Source organism: Echinops telfairi, unplaced genomic scaffold (assembly GCF_000313985.2).
Source record: "Echinops telfairi isolate 266 unplaced genomic scaffold, ASM31398v2 ScPeMD7_23;HRSCAF=83, whole genome shotgun sequence".
Taxonomy (NCBI): domain Eukaryota; kingdom Metazoa; phylum Chordata; class Mammalia; order Afrosoricida; family Tenrecidae; genus Echinops; species Echinops telfairi.
The window spans coordinates 17,428,936-17,447,739 of NW_022103920.1; the positions used below are offsets into that span (position 1 = coordinate 17,428,936).

At 48.9% G+C, this 18,804-nt stretch overlaps 1 protein-coding gene across 1 annotated transcript in view; it reads right to left on the reverse strand.

Annotated features, from left to right (window-relative positions):
- SND1 (staphylococcal nuclease and tudor domain containing 1) overlaps positions 1 to 18,804 on the reverse strand; it is a 483,020-nt gene that overhangs the window by 397,531 nt on the left and 66,685 nt on the right. The window contains exon 10 of the mRNA XM_004707793.4: positions 17,447 to 17,560. Coding sequence (XP_004707850.1) covers positions 17,447 to 17,560 — 114 coding nt within the window. The remainder of the gene's footprint in view (positions 1 to 17,446; positions 17,561 to 18,804) is intronic.

Below are 18,804 nucleotides of genomic sequence, written 5' to 3' on the forward strand. Positions count from 1 at the left end.
GGGGCCGGTGTACTGTACCCTGCCCGCCTTTCCCGGGCCGGTGTACTGTACCCTGCCTGCCTTTCCCGGGCCGGTGTACTGTACCCTGCCTGCCTTTCCCGGGCCGGTGTACTGTACCCTGCCCGCCTTTCCCGGGCCGGTGTACTGTACCCTGCCCGCCTTTCCCGGGCCGGTGTAGTGTACCCTGCCCGCCTTTCCCGGGCCGGTGTACTGTACCCTGCCCGCCTTTCCCGGGCCGGTGTACTGTACCCTGCCCGCCTTTCCCGGGCCGGTGTACTGTACCCTGCCCGCCTTCCCCAGTGGCAGTCTTTGTGCTTCTCGGTATGTTTGAGATGTTGACTCTAAGTTATTACAGAGCGCTCTGCGTTTTGAATCTTAATCACACTGGTACTTACGATACTTGATTCTGACTCGTGGGGATCCTACAGGACAAGGTTTCTGAGACTGTAACTCTTTACAGAAGCAGAAAGTGAAGTGGCTGGGGGCTTTGACCTGCTGACCTTGCTGAGTGGCTGTTTGCAGCCTAACTCATAACCGCTCGGTCACCGGGGCTGGTCTGAGCCATCATTCCGAGTAAATACCTGATCACCTCTTCTTGAGCTCCAAGGAGCCCCAACTGGCAATGTTCAGGTTCCACCCACAGAAGAGATCCCAGGCTTGCCTCGTGTTCCTCTACCCCTGAATTGGAAACATCCTATATTCCCCTCAAGATGGAGATGTGGAGTAGCTCTTTAAATAAGCACAAGTGATTGCAATAGCCACTGCTGTGCTATTAAACAGAACAGGCTCTGACGCACTGGCTTGGGAGTGCTCGTTTGTATCACAATCAGGTGCTGTTTATTAGGCTGCAGTGTAGTTGTGCAAATCCAAGTGTGTGGCCTGTGGCCGTCACGGACAGAGCAGTGTGTGTGCAGGCACAAGTGGGCCCCGCAGGCTGCAGGCCCAAACCTGCCACCAGAGCCTTTTTGTTCGGGTGGCAGTGTCTTGCCTCTTCCAGCCGGGGTGACAGAAGAGAGCAGCAGTCCCTGGGAGGAGATTCACCCACTCCATCTCCTCGGTGTCTCTGGAGCAATAGAATTCGCTGCTGGGGGAGACGGGGATGACAAAACACAAAGGGCCAGCCTGCTTCTAAATACCACAGACAGATAAGGAATTGGGTGATTAGAGAGTGTACTGCCAGTAGGAGTGCACGTCAGCCATCCCTGGGAGCGAGGATCTAGTAAGAATTTCACACATTTGTAAGACAGCACAACTCACCTACGAGCCACCTCAGCACGCCACTGGGTTCTTTTCAGCCGAGGAAATCACCTTTTTTTTTTTCTTGAGGAAATCACATTTTTTTCTGCTTCAAGGCAACTTTTCTCTTTGAAGAGTGAAGCTATAATAATCTTAAAGAACCAGAAACCGTGTACACTCCCCAAAATAGGCGGAAACGGGTTAAATAAATTATGGCACATCCACGTTATTATGAAAACCTACCTAACCATTAAGAACTACACCTCAGGAAAGCACTTAATGGCCAGGGCAATGTTCAGTTATAAAACGCGAAGGCCAAATCCGGTGCAAAGGCCAAAAGATGTTGCCTGGCGATGCTGCCTCTGAGTGGTTCCAATTAACCATTTCCAGCTCAACTAGTTCAGCGTTGACTTTTTTGTTGAAGCTGTGTGTGTGTGTTCAGTAACAGAAAGGCATTTTGAATGAAATGAAAAATAAATGTTTAGGTATTCTGTGTTTTTATACATATATGTCCCAGAGGGTCTCTAGTGCTGGGATTGGTGGGATGAGGCTTGTGGGGAGCAGAGGACAGGAAGACAGTGTATACGGATGAATCCTTTATTTTCATATAGTAAGAAGCCTGGCAGGCTGGATTTCTGGGGTGGAAGGAGTCACCTTGGTGAAGTGGAGGGGACTTCCAATCACATTCTCATAATTGATATTGTTCCCCACTATATCCTCCCATAATAATGCTACCTTAAGTTACCTCTTACCAGTAGCAGGCCGATGGCGGTGCAGCCGGCAGCTTTAACTGTAGAGGCAGACAAATGCTATTGCTCTCCAGGCTCTGCAAACAGCCACCCCCCTGACCTGCACTGGTTACTCCTCCAATATACTCAGGGACCTTTGGGGTTAGGGTACAGCCCACTTTGTTACACACATGGTTACCTATAATTAGGGGGGGCTTGCACCGCCCAGCTATCCCCACCACTGCCGAGTGTATGTAAGCCTTGGTTGGAAATATGTTCTCTCTCTCTGTGAGGACCTGGATCCTGAAATCAAGGTGGTCCCAGAGGTGAGCACTTGCATGTTTTATCTTGTCTGATGTCTCTTTAATTTTACCTCTCAAATACACAGCTTCCCCTTGGACCCATTCGATTGTGGGGGCTGGTACCCGACAGAGGCAGTTTCTTAAATTCACAGTTATACAGGCCTGCATCGGATGCTAGCATGCACAGAAAAAGAGGATAGGAGCTTCCCATTAAACCCAGAGGTAAAAAATGTAAGTGAGCACTACATGGTCACAAAAGTGTTACATAATTTGTATTGTCTTCTTTATAATTTCCTAAATTTATAAGATGAATATGCTAGTATTACATGCAGGAAAAATGTGTAGAGTAGACCAATGAGTGCCAGTGGGGTTACTGTATCAAAGTAATGGGGGTGGGGGTGGCAGTAATAAAGTAACTAGAAGCCTGTACAAAGGTGACTAATATTAAGAGTCTTTGGTTTTTTTTTTCAAAAAAGATTATTTTAAAAGGTGAATCCAAGCTCTTGCCAGAATTGGCAAGATTCCATTTACCCTCTAATTTGATGTAAGACACATATCAGAAATACAAACAAGAGTCTCTCCCTTGATATAAATTACAGCAACTCCAAAAATGATAGCAGGACATACTTTCATTTATAAAAGTATTTCAAACTAAAAAGGCAGTTACACTAATAAAGAATTCCATTTAGAGCTTCTGGTAGGTAGAGAGGGGAGATTCAGAAAACCAAGGGCTTGGAGAGACCAGTCAGCACCACCTGTCCAAGCACAGGCAGGCCTCCTACAGGTCCGGAGGCCCCTGCTCCTCTGCTCACCAGAAGGATCCTTGAGCACGTTATCGAATCTTCTCAAGCACTGCTTCCTCCAGAGGCGTTTCTACGAAAATAGTGCCTGCAGCAATTCGTTTTAAATTGCTGAATGATTTCCTGCAGCTGGTGAAATTGAAAGTGTTCGTTGGGGCCGCCCAAGTGGCGCCCTGACCACTTGCCATACCTGCCACCCCCCAGATATATCAGAGATCCACCTCTGGTTTCCTCATCAATTAACAGGACAAGAGAAGAACTCAACACCTATCAGTCACCAGCAACGCCCCCCTCAGACTCTAAACAGCTGGCAAACCTAGAGTCCACCCTGGACCATCAAAATTGTTGGCTGGCCCGCCTAGCAGTTAAGACATTGCATCACAAATTAATAAATCCACAGGCTGACTTCTAAATCCCCCATCTCTATGAGTTCGTTTAGCATCAATCAGTTAACCAGGCTAGCAGGCAAGGCTTCTCAGAATGCCCCAGTGTTTCTCAGAACTGCTCCCTGAAAAGAAAGGAATAGAAGTCAACAGTTGCCCAGGCCCTGGAGACCACTGGCTTCCTGCCCCTCCATCTCACTCAGAGTCATCAGCCAACACTACACGTGCACAAAGGACCTGCGCACACGTCACGCTTCAGAGGGTACTCAAAGCCTTTGCTGTGCTCTACCCTGAACCACTATCTCCCCAACAGCTCCACCATAGGCACCTTAAAAGCACTTGTAGTTTCTGCCAACTACCTAAAGGGGCGTGGGGTGGGGGCGGGGTCTGGGAAATGTTGGACTACTAGCAACCACAAGGGGTTCTTTAATCCCACCAGCCGCTCCTGAGAAGATGAGACTGTCTGCACCTACAAACATTCATTGCCTCAGAAACCCTACACTGGTCACTGTGGGTCTGAATGAAGTGGATGGCAGTCAACTTGGGGTTCGACAAGTATGCTTTGCATTCTGCACCCTTAATCCTGCCTTACCAAGTTTATTTGACGGCATATGAGGTATGAATGCACATCTCCCAAGGCACTAACCACTTCATAAACCTTTTCCCTCTTCATCATGATATGAAATTCACCAGGGGACAGTAACAGGCCCCCTAAAGAAAACCTCAACTCCACTATAGAAACTCCACTGTTCCCTAGAGCCCCCGTCTCTGAAGCTGATAAACTTCCTCAGCAGAGCTCTCACACCTCCAACCAATGGAATCCTCGGGAGATGTTCCACGCTAAGCTGGGACCTGTCTAGTTAGCAGTTAGCTATGGGACCTGGGGCAGGGGGAGGCTCAGACAGGAAACAGCAGCGATGTTACTGTGCCTACATCTGGCTCAACAGAGGAAAACTACTGTCAGAGACCAAATGCTGGCGAGAGAGTCTCTGCACACTCCCACCTCCCATGGTTAGAAGCCAGCAGTGGATCTGGGAACTAGGAGAGATTAGTGCCCAGGCTCCACCCACAAGGCTTAAGAAAAGAAAAAAAACCCTCTCACTGCCATCGAGTCAATGCCAACTCATAGTAACCCTATAGGACAGGGTAGAACTGGCCCTGTGGGTTTCCCAAACTCTTAAATCTTCCCAGGAAGAGAAAGCCTTATCTTTCTCCCATGAAGAGGCTGGTGGTTTCAAACTGCTCGCCTTGCTGTTAGTAGCCCAACACCTAACCCACTACAACATCAGGGCTCCTAAGAGCTTAAAAACAACACCTTAAAATACTGATCTCACCTGTGTTCTTGGTGGGTGCTGTCGAGTCAGTGTGATTCATCGGGACCCCACGATACAGTAGACCATCACCAGGCCTTTCTCCCAAGGGTTGCACCACCACAGCGCCACCAGCTTCCTTCATTGGCTCAAGGGGAGACCTCTCACCTGCGTTCACTGTCACAGCCTTTAAGGCATGTGGTGGATTGGGAGGGGTGGGGTGTGTTGAGAGGGCCCTGGCAGTCGGGAATGGGAGACCCTACCCACACCGTGACTGCTGCTCAATCAAAATTATCAGTGGGGATCCGCTTAATCTTTGTCTCCAGACCTGTCCTGTGCAAACCCAGAAAGCTCTGAGCTCATTTGTAACAAATGAGAGGAAATGACACTGGCCGCCATATTTGCAGTGGAGAACAGGTAACAATGAAATGATTTGCCCTTATACAACGTCCCATCGGGGGACACATTAGACCCATACATATGGGCATCATGTTCCTGGAAGTGATGAGGACAGAGGTTGAAAGAGGATGCAACAAGGTCAAATAGCACAGCAAGGGCACAAGTAGAAATAGTAACAAGCCCCTACTCCTCCCCTGATTCTAAACTCCAGGTCACTTCAGCACACTGCAATGCTCTAAGCATGCACTGACAGGGAAGTCCAGCCTGCAGCTTTAGACTTGGACACACACACACACACACACACACACACACACACACCCGCCATACACAAGTCTCCTGGTGCTGGAGGCTGCCTCGCCCTTTCTACCAGAGCAAGCTTGATGTTCTCAAATTAGCCATTGCAATGGGCTGCAAAGAAGATTCCATCAGTGGCTGAGAAATCGTGCGCTCTGTTCGTCGCTGGCACCATCGAGGGAGTGCTGTGTGGACCAGGCTAAGGAAAGGAACAGGAGATGTGCCGGTATGAAGAGGGCAATGGATGAGGGCCAATGGCTCCACCTGCCATCAGTGAGGTCGGTGTCTCCTTCAAATCCTTACATTTAGATATTTCACCAAGTAAAGCGCACCCATCTTTGCAAATTCCACTGTGCAAATGTGGCTTTCTAGAACATAATAGTCCATTTAATAAGCCTAAGACCAAGACACTGGAGCCATCCAGTTTTGTTGCTATTGTTAAAGTTGAACCCAAAGCGAGAGTCACAGATGGCAATGGTGAACTTCAACAAAGCGAACACTCATTTGCAGGCTCCTGCAGCATCCCAAACACTGCCCAGAGAAATGAAGTGCGGCATGCACCATAGGAAGGGTCCAGCCAGGGGCAGCAGCAAGCTCCTTTGGGAGGTCAGCTGTCACAAGGAATTGGGCTGACCAAAGTGATCTTGGCAGTCAAACCAGAGTTTACAAACACTGTGGAGCACTGTGGAGGGGTTGGGCAGAAGTGGAGTGGGAGGCAGAGGTGAGCATTCAAAGAAATTTAAATGAAAAAATTAAGTAGCATGAGCACAGAGATAAACTCTGACCATTCAGACACTTCCAGAATCATCGCAAGTCAGAGAGAGAAAAAGCAGAAGAGAAGGGGGTAAAAAACAAACCCCAAAACCCAGCAGCAAGAACCAAAGTCCGAAAAGAAGGCACTTGCATCTGCTTGTATCAGAACGCAAGAGCAGTGCGAGGGAAGACAATGCTGCTGGGAAAAAGGCAGCACTGTCTCCACACCAGACACGAGGAGGGAGCCTGCTCCCACCTGGGAATATTCAATTACACGCCTGGCCAGAGAGACAAGTCGTGGAGATGAGGCTTGAGCGGCGTCGGCCCTCTGGATCCATTTCTTGGTGTGATGAGGGTGAGAGATGAAAGACTGTGGGATTTTATTACACTGCATTTTCAGTTTGTCAGGTTCTATCTACTCCATCAGGCACCCTGGGACCAATTTGTATCCTGTAGGATGGGACATCTTTCTCTGCCGGAGCCCCTTGCCCATTCCGTACCTGCTAGTTTATGGCTCTCTAATAAAAACAATGGGCCCAAACGCTGCCACACACAGAAGCTGCTTAATAGCCCCTCAATGGAGGAGCTAGTATTTTCCTGAACTCTGAGGTTCTGAGTCTGAGCGTCTCCAGAGTAACTCTTATTTGGCATGCACACTCCTGACCCTGAGAGGAGAGGGCTAGAGGAGGCGAGGGAAAGAAGAAGGGTGGGGCCACAGAACTCCAAGCGAGGGGGGAGGTGGACACCCAGAGCACTGGCACAGGCCGGGTGGAGTCGGCTCCGCTGGCAGGCAAGATGCCCAGCCAGTTTCCCAAGGAAAATGCTGAGCTATTAGTTTAATGCACACTGAAGGGAATGGCAAAGGGCTGGGGCAGCGTCAGTCACCGTATAAGACATAAGAAATAAATAAAATCATTGGCTTTGAGTGATGTCAAGTCTCCTGCCTCTTAAAGTACAAACTGGCCTAATAATCCTGACCATCGCAATGGCCAGACCAACACAGAAAAGTTGGCTGCCAACTTCCCCTGGCAGAAAACGGCCCACTTCTCCAGGCTGCTGCTGCTGAGAGAGGAGATGGGGTCCACCAGAAACAGGGCGGCGGACATGCTGCCGCACCCGCCTCGGGCCCAGCCCAGCGACACCTCAGCAGCCCCTCCACCGAAATCCACCTACGGCCTGCAGAAGCTAAAACCAGCCCCTCCAGCTGGATGAGCAGATGCCGACGCAGCTCCATATGAATAAGAGCACGGCTCCTCCTCATCCCCAACCACCTTGCAAAGCACAGTGAGGGGGGAAGCCAAGCCTTCTGCCCAGCCTCCCCAGAAGTGACAAAAATGTCCCCAAAGCGGGTGGGGCGGCAGACTCAGAAAGTGCCCATCCTCCAACCCTAACTGTGAACAACCCAGGAAGACAGGGGACAATTATGCAACAAACACCTGCATGTCAGCTCTGGGCTGGGCTGGGCAGCGAAGGAGCAAAAGCAGCTATCTTCTTGACCCAGAAAATCAAACTGAGTAGGGAAGGAGAAAGAAAAAGCATTTTAAAGCAGAAACTAAAAACTACAGGCATCCATTATGTAGTTATCCAAAATCAGCAGGACAGCAAGGCAAATCTGATTCCGGGGACCCGAGTCTTCACAGAGATGAGATGGCACAGATGCCCCACATGCAGGGAACGTTCCTGCTTAGCCTTGCTAAGCACTCAGTATGGGGAAACGGGGATGGAGGCCCTGACATCAGCTAGCTTCCAGCAGAACAGCGAAAAGGTGAGGGACAAAGCATCTCTAGCATGTGTCGGGACGGAAACCCTACTATGAGGCCGTAGAAACCTGCCCAAGGGGACCACCGACCCCACACGGCACCAGGCAGAGGCCCAGGCAGCCCCAATCAGGAGGGTGGCATTAGACCCAGTAAGACAAGAAGGGACTTGAAATGCAAAGAACCCACCAACTGACTGCAGATTTGTTCAAGGAAAGCCAAAATGAAAAGTGACGTCGGAAATACGCCTAAGCAATAGGTCTGTCATTTGCTGGGGGCGGCTGTAGCCAGCCAGCATCTGTGTCCTTCAGCATCCCATTCTTGACTCCAGCCTGAAACGCTGCATCTAAAGTAGAGGTATGAACTGATGCTACTTCATCCGCAATTCATCATCTAGTCCGAAGTCCACCTTGTGACCACTGTATGCATGCTGTCTTTAGGATTAGAGTCCATTTCTAAAATTATAAACACAGTAATAATAAAAATAACTGCCCAGACCCCGAGTGCCTGTAACACAGAAGGAACATCAAATACTTGGTGTTTGAACTGAACAAAATTTTCCCCATACAAAGCTAATTAGTCCACCAAGGAAAGAAACCCTCCGGCCGGGCCCTCCAAAGTGCACGGCACTGGCTGACTACACTAAACTCGCCTAGAATATAAATGACATGTGGGCAAAGGCGGGGGGTGGGGGTGTTAATTTATCTAAACACAGTATAGGTAGCTCTGCAATCAGTATCTCATAAATAAAGAGAGAAAGATGAGGGGAAAGCGCTCTAATTGATTTTCAAATTAGTCCCAAGCAAAGAAATAATCTGACAACCAACAAGGTCGACAACAGCAGAGGGGAAAAAAAAACCCTCAGGAAAAAAAATTAAAAGGCGCCGAGAAAGTGCAATGATTCCAGATACTGGGCTGCTTTGGAAGAAGACTCTGTGGAAAGCCCGACTAGGAATAGAGGTGTTCACAGTAAGTCAATTGGGGACCAATCTTCAAAAGCACTTAGGCTCCTGAAATTAACCCCTCCGGTGGACTGACCTCAATCTGCAGTGTGCTAATGGGATACATATTATGAGGGACCCACTACCGGTGGGAGGGCGGGCTTTTCAACCCAGTGGAAGCAAGGCACTGGAGATGGGACGTGGGGAAGGAGAAGTGTCCATGGAAAACTAAGCCATCTGTGACAAAGCCACCAAAACAAGCAATCCAATTAGGAACGGTAAAAAAACAGGAGGGCTTAACCTCCCTCCTGGGACTTTCAGCTGCCAGTCCACTGCTCCAGTTGGAATGGCTATCAGAAGCAGTCTGGAAGGTTGGCGATGACTTGGGCGGTGGTGCAACAAACGGAGCAGACCTCCCACCTTAGCATATATTCTGTCCCAAACACTTCTTAAGCGCCTATTGTATTCACACAAGGGAACTGGATGGACCAGAGTTTGCCATCAGCTGATAGCCTGAAGCTGGACAGCTCACACCCACCCAGTGGCTCTGAGGAAGAAAGGCCTGGCAATTGGCTTCCAAAAAGATGACAGCCATGAGTAGCCTCTGTGGCACTTGGAGTTACAGCGAGCCCAGACCACCTCGAGGGCTGCAGGCTTGGTATTGGTACTCGCCGCCCAAGATCCTGATAGAGACCACCTCGAAACTCTACCTTCGAAAAGGAGGCCCCACATGGGTCCAGGATGGTGGGGAGAAGGGAAAGACTGTGCATGGAAGTCGGGGACCTATGGTGGCAAGCAAGAGGGTCATCTCAGCACAGCAGGTGTGTTTTGTGGTCAGCAATTATGACATTGCTGCCAACTCTGGAAGCCACAGGGAAGTACTGCCGCTCAGGGGACCAAAGAGAGGCAAGAAATAAGAACAAGCCAGCTCTGGGCAGATTTAAAGAAACCGAAAAGAAGAGAGGATTGTGTCATAATGGCGACTGGATGAAGAATGGATAGGAAGGAGGATTAAAAGTGGTGCCTGCACTCATTCAGGGAAGGATTAGCCACTAGCCCAGCCAGGAGATTGTAAATCCCACAAAGATGACTGGAAGGAGGGAGGGCAGACCATGGGAGAGGGGGGACATTAACCAAAGGACATGAAAGAAAATACAACTGTACATGTGGAGAGGGAGGCAACTGAAAGGGCATGAAGACAGGCACGTGGTGTTTTCCCCAGTGGAAAATCAGTTACAGTGACCAGGAATGCGCCCGCTTGCAGGCTGCCATCTCCCCAGGCTCAGAGGGTCCAAGTTCATCACAAGAAGCCCGGCGAAGTGTTGACAGAGGCACAGAGCAATTCATCTCAAAAACTGAGGATGTAAACATCCTGGAATCTTAAGTATGGCTGGGGGATGCAGACACCCCACCATGTCTCCTAAAACCGTAGTAATCTTTCTCAGTCTCCTCACAAAGGTGGCTCAAGTCTTCTTCACCAAAATGCCCAAATCAAAGAGCTCTGAACCGGTACAGCACGCTACTGCCAGATCCAACCCAGGGCCTGTCTTTTGATCATGTTGCTGCATGTGAAACACTCGATCCATTTCAAAGAGCATTTGCTTTTCTCCAAGGGCCTTAATGCCAGGCTGGAGTCCCTCTCTAATTTGCTATTTGCCTTATGCTCCCAGTCACCCATGTGAGATCACAGGCAGCAGGTTTATTGGTTTGCTCTTGCCTCACATAGGGCCTCGGGCCCCCCAGCTTTCCCCCGGTTGATGCTTTGGGGCAGAGGGCACCAGTCATTTTACTTTTAGAAATCTACACTGGAGGCAATGGGTGAAGAACAGCATTCAGTCATCTCTAAATGGCAAAGCACCGTGGGGTCCTAATCAATCATGGGGTGGCTAGCACCCAGAGTTACCCTGCCTGTGACGATGCCCTAGAGCCGCAGTTCTTAACCTGTGGATGGTGACCCCTTTGGGGGTTGAATGACCCTTTCACGGGGGTCGCCCGAAGCAGCAAAGAAAATAATTTTATGGTTGGGGGGCGAGGGGTGTCACCACAAAATGAGGAACTGTATTAAAGGGTTGTGGCATTAGGAAGGTTGAGAACCACTGCACTAGAGCGTCTCTGGGAATCGCTAATACTGCACCTATCAGGAGGGTGGAAAACAGGTGAGTAGGCCCTTTACCCGAGGAAGCAAGGGCACTAGGAGACTCACCAGGCGTTTAATGTCCTGGTCTGAGTAGTTAAGAGGGCCTGCTGGAAACAAAGTTTATATGGTAAATAAAGTCCCAGTAGGAGGCCAAAAGAGAAAGTAAGGAACGGACACAATTTGACAGATAAGGTGAGGGACAGGGTTCCACCACCTAGTTTCTGATGGTAGCTAGGCAGGTCAGGTAGGTTGATCAGACATACACACACACACACACAAATACAAACGCATACACAAGAGGTGGGAGAGACCAAAAAGGCAGGCCAAGAAAATGGCTTTGAGAGAAAGTGCCCTGTAAAGTTTCCCCGCTAACAGCTGGGGTTTAAGTAAATTACCGGTTTTCAAGGTGAATTTCAACTCTCACTCTTTGCCAACTACAATAGCACGCCTGACGGGGCTTCCCAGGGAAGGAGTCAGCACCTTCCCAGGATGCCCAGGGGCTGGATTTCCTTTGTCATTAGCACACCAAGTGCAACACAAAGCCAGCAGCAGCCAGGGGCGATGGAGAGCTTGGCTTTCCAGCTTCAGATCAAAGCCCAGTGCTCTCTAGGAAGTCCTGACTGCACAGTGTGCTCTCTCCTTCAAGGCAGAAGCTCAGAAAGCCCATAACCTTTCCCCAAGACTTAGCACTGGTTTCTGTATGGCAAGCACCACATAAAACAAACCACCTGTGGAGGATTGCAGACACATGCTCCAGCCCCAGAGAGCACCGCATACCAGAGTTCCCTACCAGCTCCCGGAGGAGAATGGGTTTGTGTAATTCACAGAAGCCCCAAACTCCAAATGTAAACTCACTGCCGTCGAGTCCATTCCAACTCATGGAGACCCTACAGGACAGGGAAGGGCTGCCCTGTGCGTTTCCAAGACTGTAACTCGTCACCGGGCCAAAAGGCTCACTCTTTCTCCCACAGAGCAGGCTGGTGGTTTTGAACTGCTGATCTTGTGGTTAAGGGTTAGCAGCCCTTAACCACTATGCTACCAGGGATCGCACTACATGAAAGTCCAGGGTCACAAAGCCCCTGTTCCCAGCAACGTTTAGCCACCCTCAATTGGAACCCTTCTAGGAGAACCATTACCCAGCCCTGGAGCCCTGGTGGTACAGGGAACGCATCAAGCTGCAGAAGAATGATGAGGCCCTCTGTTTCCATGGAGATATCTAGCCTACTCTGTCCTACAGGGTCTGTTATAAGTCAGCACAGACTTGATGGCAGTCGGTTTGGTCTTGGCCTTGAACTATAAAACCTCACTCCCCCACAAGCAACTCACTGCTGCCCTAGCCACAACTCAGGAGGAGCAGCCACCAGAATGCCTGGGTGATACAGCAAAGCAGCTGCGCAGGGTGAAAATAGCTCCTTTCATCACATTATCCTGTCCAAGGGCCTTCTTTTGGCTGCAATCAGAAAGTAGCTCAAAATGAGGCGTGGAAACATAGTTAGCCTTGGGCAAAACCTCCTTGTATCTAAGTATAATTTAAGAGAAAGGAACTTGTGTTGGGGAAATTCAATGTGTCCTCAGAGCCCCACACATTGAAGAATTTCAGAGGAAGCTATTAGAGGTCTTAAGGGAATGGAGTGAATAAATAAGCAAAGAGGCTCCCCTGCCTTGCTTGAAGGCAGGCCCCATTGGGTTGTCATCTGGATCCTCAGAAGGAGGCCCACCCCCCAGCAGGGGTCACTCACGCCATCTGCCGCCCTTGAAAAAAAGTTCATGCCAATGCCTTTCCCTCTTCCCCAACTCTTCCAGCTCCTTAAAATACACCTTCTTCTACCTTGGTCTCCCAATTTTTACATGTTCTAATGCTACATGCTCTTGGATGATTTTCCTCTCCATTTCAAGAAGTGCCAGGGAATTAAACGGAGGGCCTCCACAATCCAACTATCACATATTTTCATGTCCAAACAATGCGCAAGTAACCAGTGTTTCACCTAGGAAAAATCCACTCCCTATTCCTACAAAATGCCCTCCCCCTCATTAGCACCAGCAAGTCTATCATTGCACGTCTTGCATAAGGGCACCTGGCCAAGGAAGAAGGGGAGCAGAAATCCCACCCACATTCTGCATGCCAAGACCTAAGGCTGCCTAGAGGAAGGGATATCCTATTCTAATTTGCACGAAGGTGCCATATAGGTTAATGAGTGACTTCATGCCAGCACCTATGCCTTGAACACATGACTGGACTCCCATAGTAGTTGTAAGAACACTGGCATCTAGTACATGGAACTAGACACTCACAACTCAAAGGGGAGACCTGACTGTCCAGTCTTTGCATACACACACTCATAGTCCTACCAGAATGGCCGGGTGGACTTTATTCCTACAGTCCGCTGCAAATCTCAGGTCACTCTACAGCAAGCACAGTGCAGAATCTACCACAGTGGCACACTAGTTAAGTGCATGGCTGCTAACCTAAACATTTGTGGTTCCAAGTCACTAGTCACTCCTCAGGAGAAAAGACCCGGCAATATAGGCTTCTAGGATTTCAGTCTGGGAAACCCTACCAGGTAGTTCTACTGTGTCTGTGATAGGTAGGTTTATTGTGCCAACCTGACCAATGAACAAATGTGGGATTAATTGAAGGGCGGAGAAATAAATGGCTAGGCGAGCCTCGCCTTTCTGGTCTCTTGCTCTTTGATGATCGGACCAGTGTGCAGCTGCCTTAGCTGGTTCTCTGCCTCTCAACTCGCGAGCTATACTACCTGTGAGACACCCAACTCGTGGACTGTGTCGCTGTAGTTTGAAGTTCCTTCAAGACCTGCTTCACCACACTACTGGAGAACACATCTCTTGAGCTGGGAACTGCCGGACCCTGTCATCTGGCTGACTGTTGGTGACCTGTCTTGCTGTTTGCTGCCCTTGGCCGGATTGCCTGAATTGCCAGGACTCAGCTGTCTGCTTCCTTGACTTGCACCTGGCAGCCCTCAAGACTTGAAGGACTGCCAGTATATTTGCTGCCTCACAGAAATGAGTTGCACTGAGCCATTTGTACTGCTCTATAGACAATTAGCTGTTTATTTCTTATGTTGTATCTATCTATCTATACACATATATAAAATCATAAGTGTCTTGGTTTTGTTTTTCTAGAGAACCCTGTCCAACATACTGTCCTGTAAGGTCCCTAAGGAGTCAGGATTGACTTGACGGCCCACAGCAAGGAAGACTTTCTGGCCACATAAAACGACTTACAGTTCATCATGTGCCCCAGATGGTCTCTACTTTCATGACTACGCCAAGATGTTCACAGGCTCTGCCTATAGTTTCAGACAAGCTTCATAGCACTCATGCAGCCTCCACGGGCCCAGTCATTTCTCTGTTCCCTCAGACTCACTCAGTGCTGACCACTGCTGCTCTCTCTGCCAGATGTTCCTCTTGCTCACTCTCACCCACCAACTCTAAGTCAACCTTCAGCATCAACTTCAACGCTGCTTCCTTGCCAGGGTCAATGAATCTTCTAAATCCTAAACTTTTCTTTGGAAAGTCCTATAAAATGGTTTGATATCTCCTACCAGATTTCCAAGTGACCCTCAGGGAGAGGCAGTGTCTGCGTAGTTCCCACTGCCCCAGCACAGTGCCAGACACAAAGTGGGCGTAGTGTCATCAATGACAACTGACCTGCTCATGTGAACTGCTACAGCTATGCAGTCTGTTACAGTAGCCCCCAGACACTGGTGAGCCCCCAAATGGGCTAGAACACACTGAGGTGCACAGCACTGCAATTGTAAAATACACACTGGATTTCAAAGACTTAGTACAAAAAAAAAAAAAGTAGAAGTTCTTATCAAATTTTTATATTCATTACATGTTGAAATGGTAATACTTTAGCTCTATTAGGTTAAATAAAATATATCAAAATTTCTAATGCTTCTTTTAATTTCCTTTTTAATGTAGCGACTAGAAACCATAACACAGATACAGCTGCCGAGTGACAGTCAGTACCTCTTCTCTTGGAGAGTCCTGACCTAGGGAGCCCACAGAGTGGAACTGCTCCTGTGGGTTTCGGAAGCGGTTAACCCTTTCCAAAAGTAGAAAGCCTCATCTTCCTCCCTACCTTTCTTCCATTCTAGATCCTTTCATTTGCCAGCCTCTGTTCATTCTGGAACACTCCAGACACACAACAGTTGCTCTGGGAAGAACGAACCCCCACCCCCCAACTCCCCGCCTCCCCCGGGCTCTTCAGGGTGCCCTCTATCACTGTACTCAAGGCCTAGCATATTAACACGTCATTAGATGCTTTCAAAGGAATTTCACAAACAAGTAAGAAAATCATTTCTCATTTCACTAAGAAGCCATATGTTGTCAACTCCCTAACCCTCGCTTGGAGTTTTTTTTAAATGAAGCAGGAATGAACAACAAAATAATCCAGACTCACGGCCATGCCAAGTTCATGCGAACTCAGAGCAACTCTATAGGATGAACCCGACCACCATTAAGGAGCCCTAGTGGTACAGTGATTATGCTCTGGCTAGCCAACCTCAAGGTCAGCAATCCGAAACCACAAATCATTCCTTGGGGAAAAGATGAGGCTTTCTACTCCTGTAAAGGATTACAGGCTCTGAAACTCACAAGGCAGCTTTTAGAGGAGTCCTGTTGGCACAGTGAGTACATAATGGGCTGTGACCCCTAACGCCATTAGTCTGAAACCACCGTTCTCAGGAGAAATATAAGGCCTTCTACTATAAAGGGTTGACATCTTGGAAACCCACAGAGGTGGTTCTACCCTGTGCTATAGGGTTTCCATGAGTCAGAATGGACTCAGTGGCAGTGAGGATCCTGCCCTAGATCCTGTCCAGTAAGGATATATATTCCAACAACTTCCTATCAGCCTGGGGTCTACGGGAAGCCCATTCTTTACCCCTTAGGAGTTCCAACAGATCCGGGACAAACTTAAATTTCTCAGTGGTAGATTAGTTCTTACTCCAGGAAATCTGCTCTCATCCTAATGCCCCCACCTCCTGAAAGGTGCTGAAAATGCAGTGACATCGTCTGTATTACCATAATGCTCTGGCGGGTGATGCAGGCCCAGAAATTAACGTTCAAGAAGCTCAAAGTTGTGGTTGCCGTGGGAACCTAATTCCAACTGTACGGCACAGATGCAGAAGCGTGGACTCCTCCCAATGCTGATAAAATTGGAGATGGGTATTTACTCTGTGCAATGAGGCAGAGCTAGAGTTACTGTGAGAACCTGATTTTGGCATTTCTAGTCTTTCATGCATTTAAATTCTCAACCTTACCGCAATACTGTCTGCTGCATGAAATTGCCTCCTCTGTGGGGGGAAAGGGGAGAGGACCTACTGATTGGCCAGGGAGCTGCCAAGCCCATCCTGTATGGGTCTTTTATGCACGATCTGATTCAAAAGACAATCATGATATTTTTTATTTTACTCTTAGGGGCTGTCTATAAACTCTCACACAAATGAAAACCGGGCACGAATTTCACCTTGGGAATGCGCCAAGACACGCATACGTGCAAAACATCAGGAAAGCAAACTGCGCCTCTTTGGAACAACAATGGGAGACAACCACAAAATGCAGTGACCTGGGCCATGGACTTCAATCACGCTGGTGAAATTCCCACAAGTGCCCCTTGCTGAGGGCCCTGGATCCCACGGAGGAGGCCACTTTGGGGGTTGCTGCAGTGAGCCAACACAGTCAGATGCGGGCTTCAGCCATCTGAGGGCAAGAAAGCCCCAGACACTCTGGACTCAAGCAGACAGACAGAAAGAGCCTGCGTCCTCCACCCCTATTCCCAACCACTCATAACTCACAAAGATGGGGAAAAAACGAACACAGAATTTGAAACAGAACTGCTACCTGCAGGCTGAATAGCAACGCCTGGGACTTTTCAACCAAAGTCTAATTTCTCAAAATGGATGGATCTGAATTGACGGTGTTGGTCAGGTGAGAACCCTCCCACTCCCCCACCCCCACCCCCACCCCCCGCAGTCAAAAGATCCAACTGTTGGCCCAGGCAGTGTAACTAATCATGCTGGCTGAGAAGGGGAGTGGGTGACCGCACGGTGCACCAGGTTTTGTTCCTTCGGAGCATGAAGGCATCTGGAACTATTAAACCATGATCACAGAAAGAAACAGACCTTGCAACCAGCCATGCAAGACACAGGCCTTCTCATGTCCTTGTTTGCAAAGAAACACCGAGCTTGTGAATAGAAAGTGAGGCTGCCCAGTGGGGGGCCACGCTGCAAACACTAGGAAATCTTACTTGAGAGGCTTACGTTCCTTGTGTTCCTTGTCTCGTTACATTCCCATATGTATGTAGGTACCACGTGACACTAACTCTACAGCTTCTTTCTTAGGGTTGTAAAGGAAGGCTCTGCTGCCTCCCTCTGCTTACCTGTGTGTTCTCCCCCTCCAGCCTGGGTGGTCGGATGCTAGACAGGTGGATGGTCTTGTAGTCCCCAGAGTTCAGCTTCACCACAATGGCATCAGCATTCAGCACCTGCATCACCTGTGGACAAGAAGGCAAAGATAAAAACGTGGCAGTCCCCGACTCACAAGAGTCAGACCTACTTCAATCATGGCCGGGAGGTGAGATCACCAGCCATTTGCTGGCGCTTCAGTGCTATCCCTGATGGCATAACCACAGCAGAGAGAACTCTGCTGGCATTTCCAGTCCCTTATTCCAATTCCTCAATGAGGCAGAGTCTACAGATCATCTACCAAGATGGGCAATCTTTCTTATCTTTTGTCTTGAAGAAGACATGTGGCTAACGAGCAGAAGAACTGGAAATCCAGGCTCTCCATGCTACTGAAGCTTTACTTTTCAGTAGCTACTGAAAGCTTTGCCTTGAAATATGCTCTGAACTAAAATCAAAATCCCGGTCTCAATGTGAAGCTGGGGAAAGAGGCAAGGGTTAGATTGGAAGAAGGTACCAACCCTAGAGGAGAGGGAACCAAAATAGGATGCCCAGTAGAGATCAGACAGCCAAAGGCAAGTGAAGGGCAAAGAGCTGTCATCTCAGCATGGGGAGGAAGAGGGGCAGCTGTTAATCTCACGCATAGCAACATTAACTTGCAAAGGTATAAGTTCGGTTGTTCTGAAATTCACCTTTCTTTCCCCCCACCCAGAGCAGTAATGTGGGCTTCTTTGTCTTAGAACCCAACATCAGTAACATTGGGTCTCATGCTCAGCTTGAAAGAAAAAAGGAAAAAAAAAAGAGTAGCTTCCAGGCTGGGGTAACTTACAAGGCCATCCATCTCTACTCAAAGAGCAAAGGCACAAGGAGCCCCTGTGGATGTCGTGAGCACACTCTAGCAATGTGTCCCAAATACAATTCCATTCAGAGGTGGCAAGGACCACAACAGGGTTATTCCTGGGACCCATAACTCAACAGCCTACAATTGCCTCTATTCAATTCAGAACCTGTGGTCTCAAGGCTGTTTGGTTTTTTGCTGGCAACACGTTGTTCTGAGGTACAACTACAAAATACGGTCACTATCCACTTCACCTATAGAAAAACTCCACTTTCCTAGGTATCCAGCAGGCTCCATCAGGGGCCACCAGACTAGAGAACAAACTCAATGGGTCAGGCAGGCCCCCTGGAAAAAGCCCTTTCAGCTTGCATGCCTAAAACAAAAGAGCTAGACTCTGTCCCCTAACTTGCCAGGGTGGGGTTCAGACTAATCAGGACCTGAAAGGGGACCTCACTTACTACTCCCTGGAAGGATCTTTTAGCATCCAACATAGCCATT